Source organism: Porcisia hertigi, chromosome 7, assembly GCF_017918235.1.
Source record: "Porcisia hertigi strain C119 chromosome 7, whole genome shotgun sequence".
Classification (NCBI taxonomy): domain Eukaryota; phylum Euglenozoa; class Kinetoplastea; order Trypanosomatida; family Trypanosomatidae; genus Porcisia; species Porcisia hertigi.
The window spans coordinates 259,630-279,695 of record NC_090566.1 but is presented as its reverse complement, the minus strand read 5'-3'; the positions used below and the strand labels follow the sequence as shown (position 1 = coordinate 279,695).

General features: G+C 54.9%; 6 protein-coding genes across 6 annotated transcripts; all 6 read right to left on the bottom strand.

The window, feature by feature from the left end:
• Positions 1 to 1,883: 1,883 nt before the first annotated feature.
• On the bottom strand, positions 1,884 to 4,961 carry JKF63_06419 (uncharacterized protein; the record flags this gene model as incomplete). Its single annotated transcript, XM_067902369.1, has 2 exons — positions 1,884 to 3,317; positions 3,567 to 4,961. The coding sequence occupies 2 exons, from the start codon at positions 4,959 to 4,961 to the stop codon at positions 1,884 to 1,886; spliced, it is 2,829 nt and encodes a 942-aa protein (XP_067759390.1).
• Positions 4,962 to 7,420: 2,459 nt separating this feature from the next.
• JKF63_06418 (uncharacterized protein) lies at positions 7,421 to 8,440 on the bottom strand (the record flags this gene model as incomplete). The annotated part of the gene is made up of 1 exon (XM_067902368.1): positions 7,421 to 8,440. The coding sequence occupies one exon, from the start codon at positions 8,438 to 8,440 to the stop codon at positions 7,421 to 7,423; it is 1,020 nt and encodes a 339-aa protein (XP_067759389.1).
• A 2,369-nt stretch (positions 8,441 to 10,809) lies between these two features.
• JKF63_06417 (uncharacterized protein) lies at positions 10,810 to 11,520 on the bottom strand (the record flags this gene model as incomplete). The annotated part of the gene is made up of 1 exon (XM_067902367.1): positions 10,810 to 11,520. The coding sequence occupies one exon, from the start codon at positions 11,518 to 11,520 to the stop codon at positions 10,810 to 10,812; it is 711 nt and encodes a 236-aa protein (XP_067759388.1).
• Positions 11,521 to 12,560: 1,040 nt separating this feature from the next.
• Positions 12,561 to 13,355, bottom strand: JKF63_06416 (uncharacterized protein; the record flags this gene model as incomplete). Its single annotated transcript, XM_067902366.1, has 1 exon — positions 12,561 to 13,355. The coding sequence occupies one exon, from the start codon at positions 13,353 to 13,355 to the stop codon at positions 12,561 to 12,563; it is 795 nt and encodes a 264-aa protein (XP_067759387.1).
• Positions 13,356 to 14,704: 1,349 nt separating this feature from the next.
• JKF63_06415 (uncharacterized protein) lies at positions 14,705 to 15,499 on the bottom strand (the record flags this gene model as incomplete). The annotated part of the gene is made up of 1 exon (XM_067902365.1): positions 14,705 to 15,499. One exon carries the CDS (start codon positions 15,497 to 15,499, stop codon positions 14,705 to 14,707), a length of 795 nt encoding a protein of 264 aa, XP_067759386.1.
• Positions 15,500 to 17,566: 2,067 nt separating this feature from the next.
• Positions 17,567 to 18,757, bottom strand: JKF63_06414 (uncharacterized protein; the record flags this gene model as incomplete). Its single annotated transcript, XM_067902364.1, has 1 exon — positions 17,567 to 18,757. One exon carries the CDS (start codon positions 18,755 to 18,757, stop codon positions 17,567 to 17,569), a length of 1,191 nt encoding a protein of 396 aa, XP_067759385.1.
• Between the last annotated feature and the right edge of the window lie 1,309 nt (positions 18,758 to 20,066).

Below are 20,066 nucleotides of genomic sequence, written 5' to 3'. Positions count from 1 at the left end.
GTACAGTCCAACACACCAAGGAAAAAAGGGTTAGGAGTAGAGACGTTGAAAGCAATGCAGTGTAGTGTGTAGTGTGTGTAGTGTGACTGGCTGGTGGGTGAACTGACGGCAGACTCGGAAGAAAAGGAATACAGGAAAAAAAAAACTATGGATGCCCAAGACCAAAAGAAAAAGAAAAGATGAAGGCAAAAAAAAAAGAAAAAACGGCTGAGAGAAGGCCCAAGAAGAGGGAAAGAAGAGATGTGCGACGGCGACAAACCAGACGAAGACTGCACAGATACAGGCGGCCCACAACAAGGAAGGCCGTGCAAGACATACATACATGTACACACACACACAATATGAAGGCAGGATGCAGGCAAGACGATTTTCAGAGAGCCCCCCCCCCAAAAAAAAAAAGACTAGTTTTTTTCGTGTTATGATTTTGTCGTCGTCTTTCTTCCCATGCGTGACTGTTGTGCCCCTGCACTCCCCTGTGCCCTCCCTCTCACCCACCACCACCCTCGTGTGTGTGTGTGGGGGGGGGGGAGAGAAGAACTTCAACACCGCAAAACGAGCAGCTGGTCGATAGAACAAAAGATATCGGTAGAGAAAAAGCAGCACGCACGCACAGCGAGCAAAGGAAAGCTGTGATGTTCTAGTGGGGAGGTGGAGAACGGCTTTTCTTATTTACACGCAGAGAGTACTTCAAGGAACGTGAATCGCCCCCTTGTTTACTGAGATGTTCGAAGATTAAGCACACCAACACGTCGGTGCTCACGAAACTGGGCAGAACGTGTAAGGCGAATGAGTGTGTCGAGTGTAGGAAGGGGAGGAGAGGGAGGGAATGTCTCGTTTATACCTTTCCGTCTTCGCTCTTATAAGACGAGGGCGAGTGGAGTGGAGGGATGGGTGGCGGAGGCCCCCACACAAAAAAAAAAGATGCGAGGAGCGGTATAAGGAGTAACGAGATCGCGTGGAAATGGGGGGAGGAAGGAAGGCACGCCAAAGAAACGAACAGATATACGTCTGAACATCTCATGACGGGGACGTGGATGTGGAGTGGGGGAGGGAGAGGAAACGAAGACCGATGCACACACCAAGTCAGCAGTGCTTTAAGATCCCTTCGCTATGCCTCTCCTCCCCACCCTCCCCTTTTTTCTCTTTAAACACACCTGGTGTCGAGTCATTAGTCCGTGCACGCAGCCGGGGACGCACAAATTGGGGGGGGGGGGGGAGAGACCCAATATACACCCAAAAGGTGTGCGCCTCTAACCACCAGATAAAGTGCGTGTGCGGGTGTGAGAGGCTTCTAGAAATAGCCCCCCGCCCCGCCCCCCCCTCTCCCCTCCCCTTGACGTGCGCAGCCGTTTTAGCATACGTTGCTTGTTGTTTTTTGTTTCTTTTTGTTTTCCTAGTGCATGTGTGCCCGTTGTATGCGCAGCTGTACGTCCCTGTAGAGGGGGGGGGGGAAGGAGAGGGGCCTGAGAGACAGACCTTCCCGCCCCCCCCCACTCTCCCCGCCTCATTGGCGCCGAGGGGAGCAACAAACAACAAGGAAGAAAAAAAAAATCGAAAAGAAACGGAAGAGCAGCCCCTCACGCGCACACATCAGAAGCGAAAAAAAGTGCACCTTTGCCCCTCCCGTAAACATGGGCACCACTATATGTGCGCACACGCACACAGACACATGTATATCGAAAGAAAGAGAAGTGAAGTGAAGTGGGGGGGGGGGGAGGAGGAGGAGGGCGAATAGAGCTACGAGCACACACACACACACACACACAAACGCACAACACAGGCACAGGCACACAGACACCACAACCCGAATAAAATGCTCATGTGCAGAGGGGCATTTTCGGTGGGTTTTCCTCTTCTGTCCCCCCGAATGTAATGCGTTCCGGTCACATCTTCAGAGTACGATTGCGCTCCACCACGCCCATCATGGCGCCTACCCACAACTGTCGATCGTCCTCAGACAAAAAAGAGACTGCAACCGGGCGTGATGCGAAGACGAAAACCGCGCACAATTCATGTGCCACTGGACGGCCTTTATGATCGACCACCACTACTGCACCACCACCACCGTTGCCAGTCAAACCTCTGCTGCTGATTTTGTCGTCACCCTCAGCTCCACGAAACAGCGTCATGTACGGTCCAATGATACCATGGCCAATGCCGACGTACACGGCATCCAAGTAGATGAGATTCAGTGCAGCTTTGTACGGCACCTCCTCCTGAGAAAGGGATAGACCTGTCGGCAGCGGCGCCCCAAGCTTTGACCGTTTGACATGCTGTAGTCGATCGTGTTGGCGCACCCCATCCGGCGCCCTCCACGTCAGGTGCGGCATGAAGACATCTCTGCCACCACACGTATCCATGCAGTCGAGAATTTGAAAGTGTCGAAGGTGCGGTCGGGAGCGATGAGAGGTGTACTTGAGAACGGGCGTGCTGCGAGAGCGCAGAAGCGGCATGAGTTCTTTCAGAGGTCGCTTAACGACGCGGCAAGAACGCCCTTGAGGTGCAGCGAGAGTCACTCGGCGCGCACCGCCGCTGGGCTCAGCGCGGCTGTCACACTCCCCGACTTCATCGTCGACATGGTCGCTGCTGGTGCCGCTCTCCAGGTCATCGCCATACACGCCCCCCACATGACAACCGTGAGACTGGAAGCGTGCAACTTGCCGCCGAGAGGGATTGCGCACACAGCGATTGTCGGTGTCACGCTCGCGCTGATGGCGCGGAAGCAACGACGAGCGCTCAGCTGACGCCGCAAGAAGACCATTTGGGTCCGAGAACGGATGGTGCTGCTTCATCCCCGAGATCTGTTGTTGTTGCTGCTGCTGCTGGATGTGTGTCGGCTGGTGGATTTCTTCCGTTACCAAAGATGGCGCTGCCCCGCCGACACCGTTGAAACACGGCAGAGGACGATGTGGGGGCGACGTCACAGTATTCTGCGCCGATAAATGAGAAGCCTGGATGTTTGCACCACCCGAGGACGTCAGCGCCCCAGTACCGACAGGAGTCGTGTTGGCACGACTGCCGCTGGGTGGTGAGCTTTCCCTGTAAGCGAGGGACGTAGACGTCACGCGAGGTGCGGCATGTGATACGGGAGACGCAGCTGGTGGCCTGCGATGACCCTGTGCAGAGTGCTTGTCGTCCGTGGCGGCAGTGTCGTCGTTGCGAAAAGCTGGCAGCCGAGCTGTTACAATTTGAACTGGATGGGTACCGTCACCGGTGAAGGCGGGCTGTGCATTTGAAGTATCGTAGGTCGGTCCTGTGTCGGTGGTCGCGCTACTTTGTATTAGCGGATGCTGGGCGTCTGGCGGGGTGATGCTCTGCTGTTGAGGCTGAGCCCACCCAGAGACGTGGGGTTGGCTTGCAATAGCCACATGGTCAGGGGAGTGGCCGGACGCGTAGGATGTGGAGAGCGGATGAGGTGGCGTGGGTGTGGCGGCGGGTGGTAGCCGCACCTCTGCTCCGTGGCGCCCGCGACGACTCGCCCCCTCATCTCCTTTCGTTGACGCAGGGGCGACAGATAGATTGCAAAAAAGCGATGGGGAATCGGAGCGAGGCAACGCGGCCGCCCTCTGGTGCTGCACGTCAGTGTCGCGCGGCTCCCTTTGCGGCGGCGGCGGCGGCGTTGGTCTAAAGCTCGCGATCACGTCTTCTGTCGGGTCCTCGGCCAGGAAGGAAGACGTATCAATACCTGCCGCCCGCCGCACCTGTCGCACTGTGCGGTAGAGGTCGATATAGAAACACTGCGCCAGCCCAACCACATCCTCCGGGCTTAGAGACTCGACACCGCGCTCCTTCTCGCCCGCCTCCCTCGCGTAGTAGTCTTTGAGGTAGCGAGCGATGCGGCAGATATTGGAGACATGCTCGTCGGCGTTGTGGCTGTCGAATAGCTCAACTGGATCGAGGGGATGCGCAACATTATCAACTGAACCACTCGGTGGTGGTGCCGCTGCTGCTGGTGCTGGTGCCGTGGCTCCCGATGACGGCGCCAAGGGTGGGCGTCGCTGAGGCAGGCGCGACGACTGCGCAGCTCGCTCCTCCCTCACTTCTTCGTAAGCGGCGTCGCGGCGCGGTGTGCGGACCGCAGGAGGCATTGAGTGCGAAACATAGCCGCGGTTCGCATAAGAGTCTCGCATGGAATCCTTTTCCCTTGGATCCATGTCCTTCTGCGTGTGTGGCTTACAGGGTGACGGCGATGCTGTTGTAGCGGCACCTGCAGCGACTGTGACGTCACCACGCTGTGCGCCTCCTCCACTGCCATCCCCCCACCCCCACAGCAGCGATGACGCCGAAGATCCACGACGGGAGGCGGGTGCTGGTGGTACCGAGGAGTTACGCCACAAGAATGGAGCGGTCGTCATTATGGCGGGAGGAGTCGTCGCGCGACCGTACCGCTGTCTGGGCGAGCAAGACACGGCACGGCGCCGCCTCCAGTCTGACGGAGACGGGGGCGACGCCGCCAACCGACCGCTTGCCGCTCCACCCGTGTGTGTGTACCGATTTCGGCGCAAAGTAGAGAAGGAGAAGGAGGAGGAGGAGGACGCCGGTGCAGCAGAATCTTTCCCGTAGCGGAACATCGGTCTGGATGGCAAGGCCACTGAAGCCGCCAACACGGTGCTCCTCGACACATTGCTGTCGTGGAAAAAAGAAGGCAAGCTGCTCGGATCAGTCGTATCACCTGTTGAATAAATCATGTTTCGAGTACCTGGAGAATGACCAACCCTGGTCAACGTTGTCGCAGTCGGGGCGTGCCGGAGAAAAGACGTGTCGTTCAGTAGAACGTTGTTCCGTGAATCACTCGCACCGCGTGCAGAAGTGTTGTGGTGGTTGCTGCCGAGGCGGCTGATCCCAGAGGGCGCTTCGCCGGCACCGATGTTTGCGCAACCGCCTTCACCCCTTCCCTCTTTCCACAGGCTACCGCGGCGGCTCAGTGCGGGTACCTTCAATGGAGAAAGGCGCTCAGCCATAGACGAGTCCGGTGGGGTTGAGCGGAGAGTGCCGAGCGCTTCCTGTTGTAGCGCCCTGCGTGTCGAGGAGGGGGGCTGATTTACGAAGTCCCGCAGGTAGGCGATAGAGTCTGACACAGACGGATCAGCTGCAATTGACATTTGGGCGTGTATAAAGCGGTCTAGTGTCAGCACAGCCACACCGAGCCCCTAAATCTATATATGTAGGAAGGGTATTGTGTATTGTGCGTGTGTGTGTGTGGGGGGGGGGTGAAAGGGGGAGTATCCCACTTGCAAATCTATGTCTGCTGATGTGCTTAGATAAACAGCGAAGTGCTGCAGCAGTCCCTTGGTGCGCCCTCGCCCACTCACAAAGATGTGTAGTGGGGTCCTATGAAGGAGCTTTGGAGTGCGCTGCGGAACCACCACCGCGGGGTACATACACGCATGAGAGCGAAAAGAGGTATTCAATGAGTCGAAAGAAGAGACGGAACGGAGCAGTAAGACGGATGGACAGTCACTTTTTTTTTTGGGGGGGGGGGGAGGGAGGGGGCGCGGTGGCTTGGGGTAGTGTAGTACAAATACACCTTTCTGCGCCGTGAAAGTGGCCCGCGTGACGAAACGCCGCCAAATATATCGCAGGCGCCCACGCCGTCAAGGAGACAGATCAATCGGGGCAACACACGCAAGGGAAAGCTTTTCCAAGTTTGAGCGCCTCGGCACTAGATGCGGATAGGCATATCAAATATATATATATATATATACGTATATCCCCAGTGTGGATATTCTCTCAGACGTACATGCCGTGTAAGCGCACAGAATATAAACGTTGCAAGATCAAGTGAGTCCTTGTTGGAGGGGTGGTGATAGGCGGTCAGTGATCGTTAAAGAGAAAGCTTTACTGCAAAGGTGATTGTCGTCGTCAACCCACTTCAACCTTCTGCCGTTTGTGCAAGTGGGGGGGAGGGGGGGAGGGTGTCCAAGTAGCTGCTCCGCTGGGTAATCCAAGAAGCTTCCTGTGTCCACTCACCGAAGGCCAAATGACGATTGGTCCTGAAAGGGACAAACACCTTTGAGGTAAGTGAGGGGTGAGTGGGATGGGCTCAGAGCCATGTGTGGCAAAGCTGATGCCTGCCAGCCGTATCCTCGCTGGGGCGCTGCGTCGGAGCGAAGTGCAGCAGGAAGCAGATCAGCTTCATTACATACGATAGGTGAAGTGTTGAATAGTCACTCCAAAGAGAAGTCACCCAGTCCTCGCCCCCTACGTGTGGGAAGACTGAGGTGCTCCTAATGGGATACACCCCCAGTTGACAATCTGCGAAGTGGGGAGAGAGAAGGAAAGAGCTCTAGGAAAGGAAGGGGGGAAGGAGGAAAGGGAGGGGGCCGTCCTCAGAACGGGTGAAATGGCGCTGCAGCGCACGGGTACGGGGGGCTGCCTCAGACCACGCGCAGTCGGTCTGGAAAAAAAAAGATCATGGAAAAATCGGAATTCAACTCGTGTTGTACGGGCAGAATAGATATGTCGACAAACCTTCATATATATAAAGTGAAGAAAATGCCAACCAACGAACGAGAAGGGTGGAGGGTGGAGTAGGAGAGGAGAATTATAACGCGCTGGGGTATGGTTGAGTGTCTAATGGATGCGTGTGCGCACACGTCATTAAGCTTGACTTCTCCAGGAATGAAGACAATTGGAGAGAGGCACGAGAACCCTATGAGAGTGCACTGGCAGACACACACATACACACGTGCACAAACGGATCGAAAACATGCCAATTAGGCGATCCAACCCTTTTCACGATCCCCACCTATATACCCACTCTCTCGCAGCAGCACTAGAGTCGCCTACGCTGACAAGATCATCATCATCTGCCACCACCACTACCACCACCCCATCGCTTCCCGGGTGGGGTCCTCCTCTCTCCCACGATACAGGTGGAAAAAAAAAACAGAAACGTCTGAAGAGGAATGCACACACAAAAACACAGGCACACACGCTCACAGACACAGAAAGACGGGAGACGAAAAAAAAAATGTGAGCAAAATAAATCACCATCATCATCCGCATCAGCACAACGCCGTGTGCACACACCGCGCCGAACACGCCCGCGTCGTGCGCATGGTAGTGGCCCCACCCACCCACCCACCCCCCACCGATCCCCGCATAGCGTGAACGGGACACAGCAAGCGATATTGCCATGAAAAAAAAAAGAGAGTTTCTCTAGCACCCTCTTTCGTGACCGTCTGTGTGTGGGTGTGCGTGTCCTTGATTGAGTTTTTTTTTTTGGGGGGGAGGGAGGGAGGAGACGTGTGTATGGGACACGCCACAGAATACACCCACGTGGGAGCCAAAGAAAGGGTAAATGAAAGGCTACTAATTGAGCACCCCTGCCTCCCTCCCCCCAAAAAAAACCTCAATCAAGGACACGCACACCCACAAAACATACACACAGTCTGCACACCCCAAAAAAAAGGATCATCTAGTACGACAGTCCCGCCAAGAGGAATCCGGAAACACCCATCGCTTTTGCTAAAGAAACGGTGGCGCCACGGAAGAAACCTCGAACGCCCTCCTTCTGCGCGATGCTCGCCACGCACTTCATGGCGGATGAGTACCGTAGCCGGTCCTCCAAGACGGCGACCATCATGCGATGGCGCACCAGGTCCACCGGGTGGAGGCAGAGGGTTGCCGTGGCGGTTACTGTCAAGCCGCACACCGTTTGAATAATCACTGGTGTCCATCCCCTGCCCTCCTCTTTTGGCGGCACGTACGGGGCAAACAACCTCATCAGAACGTTGTGCACCACCTGATAGACGATGCTACCAAAGACGAAAAGCGTCAAGCCGCGGTAAAGAAAGTGTGGGCACTCGCTCATCACGGGATGAGCAAAAAAGGCGGCACTATTTCGGAATTTGTACGGGGCGCCGAGGTGGGACTTGACATCGACAGCGAGGCGAAACCGCGCGTACTCGAGGGGGTAGCTCACCATGGTGGCCGCCAGCGCCCCACCGAGTAAGGCGGCGTAGTTTGCCGCTGCGTCGCCTGCCGCGGTACGCACCGGGCAAGAATTGAGGATGAGCACCTGTGTTGGGTACGCTATAAATATCTGTGCAAGCAGGATAGGCAGAAGTGAGACCACCTGAATGAGGTTGCCGCGCCAGAAGCACCGCGACCCCTCCATCTGCCTAAGGTAGCGCACACAAGACCACACAGTATTGAACTCGCACCGAATGGCCCCTGTGCGCTGAAGCTCTTTTTGACACTGCATGACGAACTTTATGCGCTCGAGTGGGGCGAGTACGGTGCGGCTTATCCCCCGCATGAGGCAGAGGCGCTGGATGTACTCCACAGAGACGAGCATCGAATCGTCCTCTTCGTAGTAGAGGCGCTCATGGCCCTGGTACTGCAACGGCGACGGCGACGGCGACGAAGTCGACAAGCTGGTGCGACCAGCCTCCAACGTTTGGTTGTCAGATGAGGACGATGGCGCCGACGGCATCTCCCCAGCCCTGTACTCGGAGCCGCTACCGCTACCACTGTCGCTAACCTGGGCAACGACGGAAGTGGCGGACACAGCTAAAGCGACGAAAAGCGATTAAGGGGCCGCCAAACACTCCTAAGCCGCCTTGTCCTGCACGGATGCCTCTAAACACGTGTCGGATGAGTGAGGTCTCACGCAAGACACACACACACGCGTGCACATATACACACGGGGGGGAGCGCAACGAAAAACGTCTCTCGCACAGTCACACCAATCAAAAAAAAAACCGATATAGACCTTACGAACTACGCGCACTGCACAGACAGAGCCTCCGGGGGTCATGCAGGAGGGGAAACACAGTTCAATCGCTAAGTCAAATGGCCTGATGGCCGAATACTTCAAAGATCAGGTTGGGAAAAAGCGCGCACGCAAAAAAAAAAACCTGTGCACACACATACACACGTGCTTACGTTCACAATGTCGACGATGCGATCAGTCCTGTGTATCTGTGATGAATGTGGTGGCCCCCGTGCGTGATGATCAAAGCGTGTGTGTGTGTGTGTGTGTGTAAATAAAACGAGGCGCACACTATCACTCCCCCCTCCCTCCATTCAAAGAGACGTACAGACAACACACACGCACACACAGAAACGCAGAACTAAAAAAAAAGGGGGCCGCAAAACGAGTTGAGCAGAGTAAAAAAAAATGGAAAAGGAAAAACGACAAGGGGGAAAAGCGGCAGCGGCAGGCGGAGGATAAACAAAGAAAACAGAGCGAAGAAAAACATCAAACGCGCGCGTGTGTGTGTGTACACCGGAGGAAGGGGGTGAGGGGGGCCTGCAGTGTGAAAATGTTTGCTACCTGTAAGGAAAGAAAATCAAGAAGGAACAAAGGAAAAAACGAAACGAACGAAAAGGGGGGATAAGAATAGCCTCCTCCCTCCTGCCCCCCCCCGGCGCTAACACTTACGAAACTGCACTGAGGCGCCTGCCCGCACAGGTGTATTCGTATGTGCCCTTTGTTGTGTGTGTGTGTGTGTGTGTGTGTGCGTGTGTGTGTGTGTGTGTGTTAAGTGTGTGTGTGTGTGTATTATGTGTGTGTGTTATGTGGGTCGGTGTGAAACAGTGGTAGGAAAAGGGAGAGATTGCGTGTGTGTTTGTGTGTGCGTGTATGTGTGAATGTGTGTCGAGTTACACAAAAAAAAAGGACTTTTAAAAAAAAGTGCGTACTAGTACGAGGAGGGGAGGGGAGAGAGAGGGAGGGGGAGAGAGAGGGATGGACAGAGGGAATGGGGGATGAAAGATGGAAGAAGTACATTACCTCGACAGAAGAGATGAGCAGCCCGGAAACAAAAGTTAACGAATACAGAGATGGAGGACAGACAGCCACAGACGCACAGTGAAAGGGTCTGTGTGTCTGTGTCTGTGTGTGTATGTGTGATGTGTGTGTGATGTGTGCGTGGATGTAGACAAAACGCACACACACGCCGACCAGGAGTAAATCAATCGTTGGCCGCGCCAGTGCAATGCAGCGACATGACGCCGTAAAACACCGCAGGAATCGGGGGAGGAGAAAAGAATCGAAAAAAACAGAGAGGTGTGGGATTCTTTTTTTAGCTATCGTTGTGGTGTGTCTGTGCCCGCTTACTGGTGGTGGTGGACAGGGTAGGGGGGGGGGGAGAGAGGAGAGCAAAGCAGAGAGGAGGGGAGAGACGACAAGCAACGAATTCAGAAAATAGTTTGCACCGAAAGAAAGGTGGGAAACTGATTGAAACGTAAAAAAAAATGACGTCTATGGACAACGACACACACACACACACACACACAAAATATATGAAGCAGGAGAGAGACAGAGGTACCGGCAAAACCCAATACCCCCACTCCGTCCCTCCCGCTCCTCCCTCCCACCCTCCACCAATCACAGATACATAACAGTAGATGGTGAAGGGAAATACAACACAAAAAAACTACAATGGGAGAAGGGGGGTGGCGGAGTTCAACATCTTCTCCTCTCAAACAGATTTGCTACGAGTGACAACAACAGCATAACGAAAATACAGCACATATACACACACACACAGTGTTTATATATATATATATATATATAAACAATTGGGGGTGACACGAGGTCCGGTGAGGACTGCTGGGGATAAAGAGAGCATATGATAAGAAGCAGTCATAGAAGGAAAAATCATTTGCCATGTAAACCGGCTGCACTCGCATGCCTGGACACACACACACACCATACACAATGCAGAGCGAAGGGAGGGAGGGGGGGAGTCCCGAACACAGAAAGGAGTGCTGCAAAAAAACAACACGCTCTCCGGTCATATAGAGGCACTTTTTTTTTTACTACGATTTCCTGCTCATGTGCCTCTGCTTACTCTCCTAACGCGCAGCCCTCTTGCGCTTGGTCCAGATGGACACAAAGACCAGCACTAGCAACCCCACGACGCAGAGCCCCAACAGACAGAGAAAGCACTTATCTCGTGCGAGCTGGCGAAAGAACCACCGCAAATCACGTGAGGCGTGGTCTAGCTGACCCCGCAAGTTCTCCAGTTCCTCGTCGATTTGGTACATGCGCTCTGTCTGCTTCTGGAGCTCTACTAACGTTGTCTTTCCCGTTTCCTCCGTCACATGCTGCAGCCGCTCTGCTCGCTGGAGAGACTGCAGCGCGTCCTGCTGGACATTGATGGCGGCATTAAGAACCTGCTTTGAGTCTGTGAACCCCGTTCCGTCTGCGCCGCCCATGCCCATCATCTCCCCCTCACGCTGCTCCTGATATGTCTGCGGTCGTGCAGGTGAAGCGCCACGAGAGTAAATCTGCTTCTTCAACTCCGCATCGTAGCTGCGGATAGTCTCGTTGCGCTCCTTGCAAATCGCCTCTTGATCCTGTCGAGAATCCAGGTCGCTGGTACGGCGAGCCTCGACACGCAGGACGGACAGCCTCTGCCGTGCCTCCCGCATCAGCGGGCGAGCCTCCATCTCGACACGTTTCTTCTGGGGGACCGTGTCGGAAACGATGACCTCCTCAACCTTCGTTTTGAGAAGGGCGAGGGTGGCGTCCAGTTCCCCCAGTGCTATTTGAAATGAGTTCATCTCCTTCCTTCCCACACCCGCGCCACGAGGGTTCTCAATTGCACAATTACACACACGCACGACTCACAAGGTCGGCGTGAACGGCTGTTGACACCCCGAGGAGGAGCACAAACCCAAATATATATATATATATGTGTGTACACACACACACACACACGAACGAACGAACGTTTGTGTGTGTGTGTGGTGGTGGGAGGGAGGGGGAGGGCTTTACTGGCTTTTTGTTTCGGCTTTTCCCCACCCTCGGCAAGTACTGATGTGGCGGGAGGCAAGGGACGAGGAAGCGCGCGGGACCCACAGTGGTGGTGGTGAGGCAGACAGAAAAGGAAAGAGGGGGTACAAACCATTGAGGGGGGGGGGGTTAGATGAGAGGCACCCCCCGACCGGGACGCCACATGAAGGCGAGAAAAATGAATGGAACAAAGGACAGGAAGAGGAGTTGGGAAAGGGAGGGAAAGGGAGGGAAGGGGGAGCACATACACACACACGCACAATGCGGCGCGTGCCCCTCCCAGTGAATGCAAGATGATCGAAGCACACCAGAGGAGGACGAGCGCGAGAGGGCTGTATGAGACTTCTGTCAACCCCACAAGCTCTCTGACTGGACAGCCCCACCTGCCGTTGACAGAGTTGCGGGTGTGTCACTTATGACAGCCTCTTCCTCCTTTCAAGAGGGTGCGTGAGTGAAGGTGCGCGTGTACTTTACCATCGTTTAGAAAAGGAGCTCAGGAATGGAAAAATAAAAGAAAAACAAACAGGGGGACGATTTTCGTGGTTCCTTCACGTGCTGCTCATCCTGCACTGTGCGACTCCGGCGCGACCGAGATGTACGTGCGTGTATCGAGTTTGAGACCAAGTGGGAAGCAGGGAAACAAAAAAAGGGGGAGACCACCCCGTACCTGCGTCGTATAGCGGAGAGGAGTATTAGAGGCGGGCTAAAGCCATCCCTGCACACATCCGCCATCACCCCACCACCACTGCCACACAACGCACGCAAACTCTCTCTCACGCACCCTCACCGCACCAGGCAACACAACGCCTTAGTGAACGATGGCCGCGGCGTCCGCACCAGCGTTGCGGGCGTGCTTCTTGCGCAGCTCCGCGCGAGAGCGCAGAGACAGCTGCAGACCACCCCACTGGCGGCGGATCACGTCCGAGCGGGAAAGGAAGCGAGCGTTCACGGAGCGGATCAGGTTCTTCAGCGTCGCCTCATCCTCAGCATTAACGTCGGTGATCGCAATGCATGTCGCCGTCTTCTGCCCAATCGCGTCACCCAGGCGCGCCATGTCCTTCACGATCGCGTACGGGATCTTGTTCGCGCGGCACAGGTTCGGCATCCACAGCACGAGCTCCACAGGGTCCACATTGTTCGCAATCACAACCATGCGGGCCTGCTTCTTCTCGATGACTCGCGTCACCTCCTGCAGACCGGTCACAACAGCCAGAGGAGCCTTCGTCGACACCGTCTTCCTCGGGTCCTTCGTCTTCTCCTCGGCGGCCTTCTGCAGGCGCACGCGGCGAGCCTTGCGGGTCTCCGGCGCGTACTTCTTGATCAGCTTCAGTACCTCGTTGCGGCTTGTGCGGTCCAGCACCTTTGTGAACTGGTTCAGCGCCGGCGGCACCTTCAGGCGGCGCTGCAGCACGCGCTTCTTGCGCTGCATCGTCACGAACGTCGGCCACCGCATGAAGCGAGACAGGTCACGCGAGTACGGCACATCCTGGCCAATACCGAAGTTCTTCGGGCGAGCCACGAACTGCGACGCCGCAGGAGACTTCTTGTACGGAGACGCGGCCTTCGCGGGCTGCGCCACCTTCTTCACTTCCTTGCCGGGCATGATGCAGATGCAGATGCAAACGTCCTGTGAAGACGTGTACGTGGAATAGTCGATTTTTTTTGTTCAAACACCCCACACAGATATGTTGGTGGGTGTTATGGGGTGAGGATGCGTGTCGTACAAAAACAGCAACGACACAACATCGACATGGGATAGTGACGTGGTGGTGAAGGGAGTGGGCGGGGTATAGAAAACGGGGCAGTGAAGGGAATAAAAATCAAACGAACGCAACGCACAATGCGCGGGAAAAGATGAACGTGTTGTGTACACGTAAGAAAACAATTTGATAAATAAAAATATATATATATATACATGTGTACGTATTTCGTGAGTACAATGTACATATAGGCGGAGAGAGGACACACACACACACACAGCGATGACGAGTGCGTATATAAAACATTAGGCAGGGAGCAACCAACAAAAGAGATTTTGATAGCAGCAGAGCATTCGGTATGAGAAAAAAAAGGGGGTGCAGTTTGCTGGTGAGGAGGGGGGGACAACACGAGCGCTATCGAGCTGATCCACTAGGGTAAAAAAAACTACGGATACACAGACAGACGAAAACAGATCGCTCCTTTAAAGAGCGCAAGCTTTCTAGCATGCTGAGAAACATCCCCCACACACACACACTTTCCGCATGCAAACGAGCCGAGAAAGCATGAGCCACGGAGGGAGACGGCAGAGACTCGCACGCGCGCATATACGGGCACGCAGACGCAGAAAAGTAGAGAAGGCAAGCGGGAGCGCCTCTTCATCTTTCTTTTCGGTCTCGCGGTACATGCAGAGTTTATCACACACACACACGCACCCAGTGGCATGGAGAGTGTCCCCTCATCCCCCTCCAGTCTAACACTTCTCTTCGCTGTGTTTCCCCTGCCCCCCCCCGTGGCTGTAACCATAGCCACACAAAGCTGCAACCAAGCAGTTATCTGAAAACTTCTGTCTCCAGAAAATGAATGGATCATGGCGCGTTTTTCTATGCTATTCAAATTTTTTTTATTTTGTTGTGGATGAGAGAACATAAAAAAAAAAGAGGAGGCGGTGGGAGGAGTGAGGGATCCGAACGCACGACGCACCACCACCACCACACACCATAAATGAGAAAAAAATCAAAAGTAGAAACGAAGCAGAAGCGCACGATACGCGCACCAAGATACGTGAGACCGGTTGCATGGTCACGTGGGTGTAAGTGTTTGTGTGCGTGTGTGCCTTTTGGTTTGTGTGAAAAGAGCATGAGCGTGAAACTCATGTCATCCCTGCACACATCCGCCATCACCCCACCACTGCCACACAACGCACGCAAACTCTCTCTCACGCACCCTCACCGCACCAGGCAACACAACACCTTAGTGAACGATGGCCGCGGCGTCCGCACCAGCGTTGCGGGCGTGCTTCTTGCGCAGCTCCGCGCGAGAGCGCAGAGACAGCTGCAGACCACCCCACTGGCGGCGGATCACGTCCGAGCGGGAAAGGAAGCGAGCGTTCACGGAGCGGATCAGGTTCTTCAGCGTCGCCTCATCCTCAGCATTAACGTCGGTGATCGCAATGCATGTCGCCGTCTTCTGCCCAATCGCGTCACCCAGGCGCGCCATGTCCTTCACGATCGCGTACGGGATCTTGTTCGCGCGGCACAGGTTCGGCATCCACAGCACGAGCTCCACAGGGTCCACATTGTTCGCAATCACAACCATGCGGGCCTGCTTCTTCTCGATGACTCGCGTCACCTCCTGCAGACCGGTCACAACAGCCAGAGGAGCCTTCGTCGACACCGTCTTCCTCGGGTCCTTCGTCTTCTCCTCGGCGGCCTTCTGCAGGCGCACGCGGCGAGCCTTGCGGGTCTCCGGCGCGTACTTCTTGATCAGCTTCAGTACCTCGTTGCGGCTTGTGCGGTCCAGCACCTTTGTGAACTGGTTCAGCGCCGGCGGCACCTTCAGGCGGCGCTGCAGCACGCGCTTCTTGCGCTGCATCGTCACGAACGTCGGCCACCGCATGAAGCGAGACAGGTCACGCGAGTACGGCACATCCTGGCCAATACCGAAGTTCTTCGGGCGAGCCACGAACTGCGACGCCGCAGGAGACTTCTTGTACGGAGACGCGGCCTTCGCGGGCTGCGCCACCTTCTTCACTTCCTTGCCGGGCATGCTGTTCTGCTATTCGTGATATACTGGTGAGGAAAAGCGATACAATGTAACGATGGAAACAAGTGTATACATATATATATATATATGTGTGTGGGGGAGGGGGAGGGGGAGGGAGGGGGAGGGAGGGGGGGAGGAGGGATTGGGGACGAGAATGGCAGGGATGAAGGTGACAACGGTGTGCTCAATAAAGAGGCATGCATACGTGGAAACGTAATGGAAAAATAAAATGAATGTGGAGGGGGAGGGAGCACTTTCTACGCCAGGGCCGAGCGGGCATCACCGACAATGCGGAAAAGAAGCCTGGGTATAAATGAAAAGAGTGTGCAAGGATCCGGGGGGAAGGGGAAGGGGGGGGGGGCGGCTTCAACTTGCCCTCGTCTCATCACATCCCAAGTCCAATTCCGCTAAAACCACCAATCCACTGAATCGCAAATTATGCCTGCACCCATCTAGGGAGGCTGCAGCCACCCCACCCCACCCCACAGGTCTTGAGTGCGTTGGTTGTCCTCAACTCTTTCGTTTTTTTTTGGCTGTTGCTTGTTTCTGTATTGTTATAGTCTTGATCGGTTACACTTCAGAGATTGGAAGCGACACGAGAGCGGAGGCAACGACAGCAGTGATGCAGTGCCACCTGGGGGAGGGAAGTAGGGGGGGGAGGGGGGATGGTAAATGGCAGCACTCACCGAGAAGAGAGTGATGGTGGACGAGGTGCATGAGGAAGGATACTGGTTTGATGCTTGAGTGAATAGAGGGGATGGCGATCGACATAAGCAAGACGCGACACAAACAAAAACTCGCGCCCCCCTCCTTCCTCTCTACCACAGTCTGTCAAATCAGTAAAAATGCGCACTCGCTCGTGTGCAAGCGATGAGTGGTGGTGGTGGTGGTGGTGATCGTAACGACGAGAAAAAAAAACAACGCAAAAAATTGAGTGAACGAGAGAGCGAGTTAGGGAGAGACGCAGCGATAGTTTTACGCTCACAGACAGACAGAGACACTCAGCAGCAGCGCCGTCCAGTATCATCAGCAAAACAAATCCAGATTTGAGCACAAGACGGAGAGAACGCGAGGTCGAGAGACAACAAGAAGCAAAAAAAAGCAGCGAGACAAAGTTTTTTATGAGCGGGAAGAGGAAGAAGATGCGCTTGTGAAAGAAGCACTCAGACGCGGGCGAAACTCGTTATATACTCCATTGGGTTTTCGCTCCCGCTTTTGTTCCCCCCACATCCCCCCAACTACTCTTCTTCGTTCCCGCTTCCTTCTCCCCCTCCTCTCCCAGTACCACCACGGCGGCAGAGACCCCAACAAAATGACACACACACGCACACACACACACACACACACGGATGGAGAGAGGGGGGGCATACACACCCACAAAAACCAATCTTCATAATGTGCGCAGAGCATTGAACGCGAACAACAACAAAGGAAAACGAGACGGGCAGCCCCAGAAAAAAAAATGAGAAAGGGGGAAGGAGAGAGGCGAGAGCACGAACATACGCGTTTGCTCCTTCTGTCCGGTTGTTCTCATCCCCAGTCACCTCCCCTGCCCTCTCCACCTCCCTCCCCCCCTCTCTCTCGCTCATCAGCGTTCACCGCAAACAACCCAAACTCATATACACATATAACCTAAAATCCCACACAGGCAAACTGGCAGAAAATAGAGCCGGAAGGGGAGAGGTAAAGGAGTGGGGGGACCTGCTTACAGGGCAGGAAGCTGACCGACGTGTGTGTGTGTGTGTGTGTCTGTGTGTATGCGTAGAGGGAAAGGGAAAAAAGAAAAAACACTCAACCCTACCCCTATAAACGCTCGTTACGCCAACACTCGTGTATGTGCATGTGTACAAGAGAGAGGTGAAATCTGTAAAATGCTCTACCCCCCCCCTTCTCTTCTTCCTCCTCCCCTCTCTCCCACCCACCCACCCCCCACATTGGCCTCCTTTGTTGAAAAACACGGCCCACGAAACTGGGAGGGGAGGGAGGAGAGAAGAGAATGCGGGGAGTGTATGGGGAAGAAAGAGAAATAGAGGAGTACCCACTCCCCCTTTTTTGCTTCCAACTGCCTACCTAATTGACCCCACCACGCCCGCCGTGTATGGAGCTAGAAGAAACCACGCGATACGTCATAGAAGCGGTCGCACGGTGTGATGCAGTGGCTCCGTCGTGCCCACCACCTGCGGCGCTAGAGTTGCCCCCTAAACAGCTGCTAGCTCGTTGTCCATTGACACTGCCGCATGCAGCGCCCCCAGGGGAACCTGCCGCAGTGCCGCGGTGCACCGACTCTTCGCGAGACGATCGCGCCAGGGCGACACCCTGTTCAATCTTCTTCTGCTCACGCTCCAAAAAGTAACTGAAGAGACGGCGGAAAGTGCTGCTGAAGCCGTCATTGGAGTCCTCAGCGCCGGCAGCGTCGTCGAAATCGATAGGAAAGGCGTTCCCACGTGCGGCCGCGCCACCCTCACGAGCATAGCGGAGCGATGCCTCATAGCCCTGCGAATCAGCGCGAGCAGGGGAGAGGGAGCTAGAGTTCATCCCTTCATCCTCGTATGAGAAGTTGTACTTACTCTCCATTGCCTCGCGATTGCGCTTTTTCAGTTCCGACTCGATGAGCGCCTTCTCCTTGCGCTTGTTAGGCGGGAAGAAGAAGAGCTCCTGTGTGTTCAAGTTCATGAAGCGGACGATACCTGCACTCGTGCGGTAGAGCACCCATCCATCCGGGAGTGTATCTGAGATCAGCATGCGCTCAACGATAGCCATCAAATCCCCATCGCGGGGTAACCGTATACCAAGGCTACTACGGAACTCATCCACGTCTCTCCGCGAAACCGCGGCCTCGTCCTCTTCCTCGTCGTCGTCGTCATCGTCGTCGTCATCATCGACGAGGGAGTGAACCGCACCCACCGGAACAGTCGTCATGCCTCGCAGATTGTCCAGAAGCTCATACTTCCGTTCAGCACGGCGACGCTCAGCGATGCGCCACTGCGCGAGAAAGAGGCGCACACGGAAGGTGATGTAGTACCCGCCTGCAGTCGTGATAACTCCAGCGACGGGCACCCACAGCGGGACTACTTCCAATACCACACGCAACCCCTCTGCGAAGGTGTGGGCAGAGTACAAACGCTGCCACCACTCTGATAACCCTGCACTACTAGAGGAGGAAGGGGGCGACGAGGAGGGGACAGCTGTGCGCTCTACACCATGAGCGCCCTCAATCGGAGTGCCGCTCGATGCGTGTGGTAGAGACGCGGATGACGACATCGAATGACACGATCACAGCGAGTGGTAAAAAAAGTAGAAAGAGGAGGAAAGGCACTAACGTGCACAGACACACACACAGACAGACGTGCACGTGTAACCCGGTGAGCGCAGTCTTCTTCGCAAGGTCTCCGAAAAAAAAAAACAGCTACTTATTCCAAGAGCCCTTGATATGCCTGCGCTGGTGTATGTAAGTCTACGTGTGTGTGTGTGTGTGTGAAGGGGGGGGGCGTATGGGTGAGAGAACCTGTGTGCACGTCTCTATGGCCGACTTGGGCCTGTTCTTTTCCCTGCACCAGTAAAACAGATGGTGTTGTGTTTGAGAAAGCGACGGTAGGTCGGTAGGTAAGGGGGGAGAGGAGGGGGGGCAGCGGAACGCAAGAAGCGAAGAGGCAGGTAGATATTTCAAAATATATAAAGCACACGCACCACACACACACACACACACAGTCGCCACTCACAGACTACGACAATCACTGGAAGGGGAGCACGAGAAAAAATTCTCTACAGATGAAGAAGAAATCGAAGGAGGATGAGTGAAGGCGTCGCGAGAGAAGCAGACCGTGAGAGCGAGCGAGAGACCATAGAGGGGTTGGAGAGAACGGAGCGATCGGGCCGGGGAAGGAGAGGAGGAGGGGGGGGGACGAAACGTGCCCAAGTAGTACACACACACGGACAGAATACCAACACCCACTTCTCCAAATCGAGACGAAAGGTGAAAAAAAAGGGTGGAGATGAATAGAAAAAGGAAAAGGGGCGAAACACGAGAGGAGAAAAGGGAGGGAAGGAGAAGAGAGGTTGAGTCGTGGGGGAGGGGGGGGGGCGAGAAGCTGAAGCGAAAGAGTTCCTTTAAAAAAAAAAAAAAGAGAGGGGGGAGGGAGGGAGGGAGGGAGGGAGGGAATGGGGTGGAAAGGATTTACTAATGGGGGAAAATGAAGTGGAAAGCGGTTGTGCCCACACGCATATACATCCTTCGCTTTCATGTAGATGTGTGTGGATACGTGGATGTAGGGGAGTGTGTGTGTGTGTGAGTGGGGGGGGATGGGAGAAAGGAGTCGAAAAGAAAAAGGGGGGGAGAAAGGATGATAATCTGCTTTAGAACTCTGTCAGCATGATCAGAGTCAGGTCTGTGTGTCGTATATGTGTGTGTGTGTGTGTGTGTGGTCCCTGAAACACGGAGAGCAAGGAAAAACGTATGAGGTGAATAGAGGTTCTTGGGCGGAGTCGTCTATCCAATTCCTGGAACTGAGCAAGTTAGCCCGCAAGAGAGCACCCCTCAGCAAGCGCACTGAGAAAGCACGCCAGGAAAGGG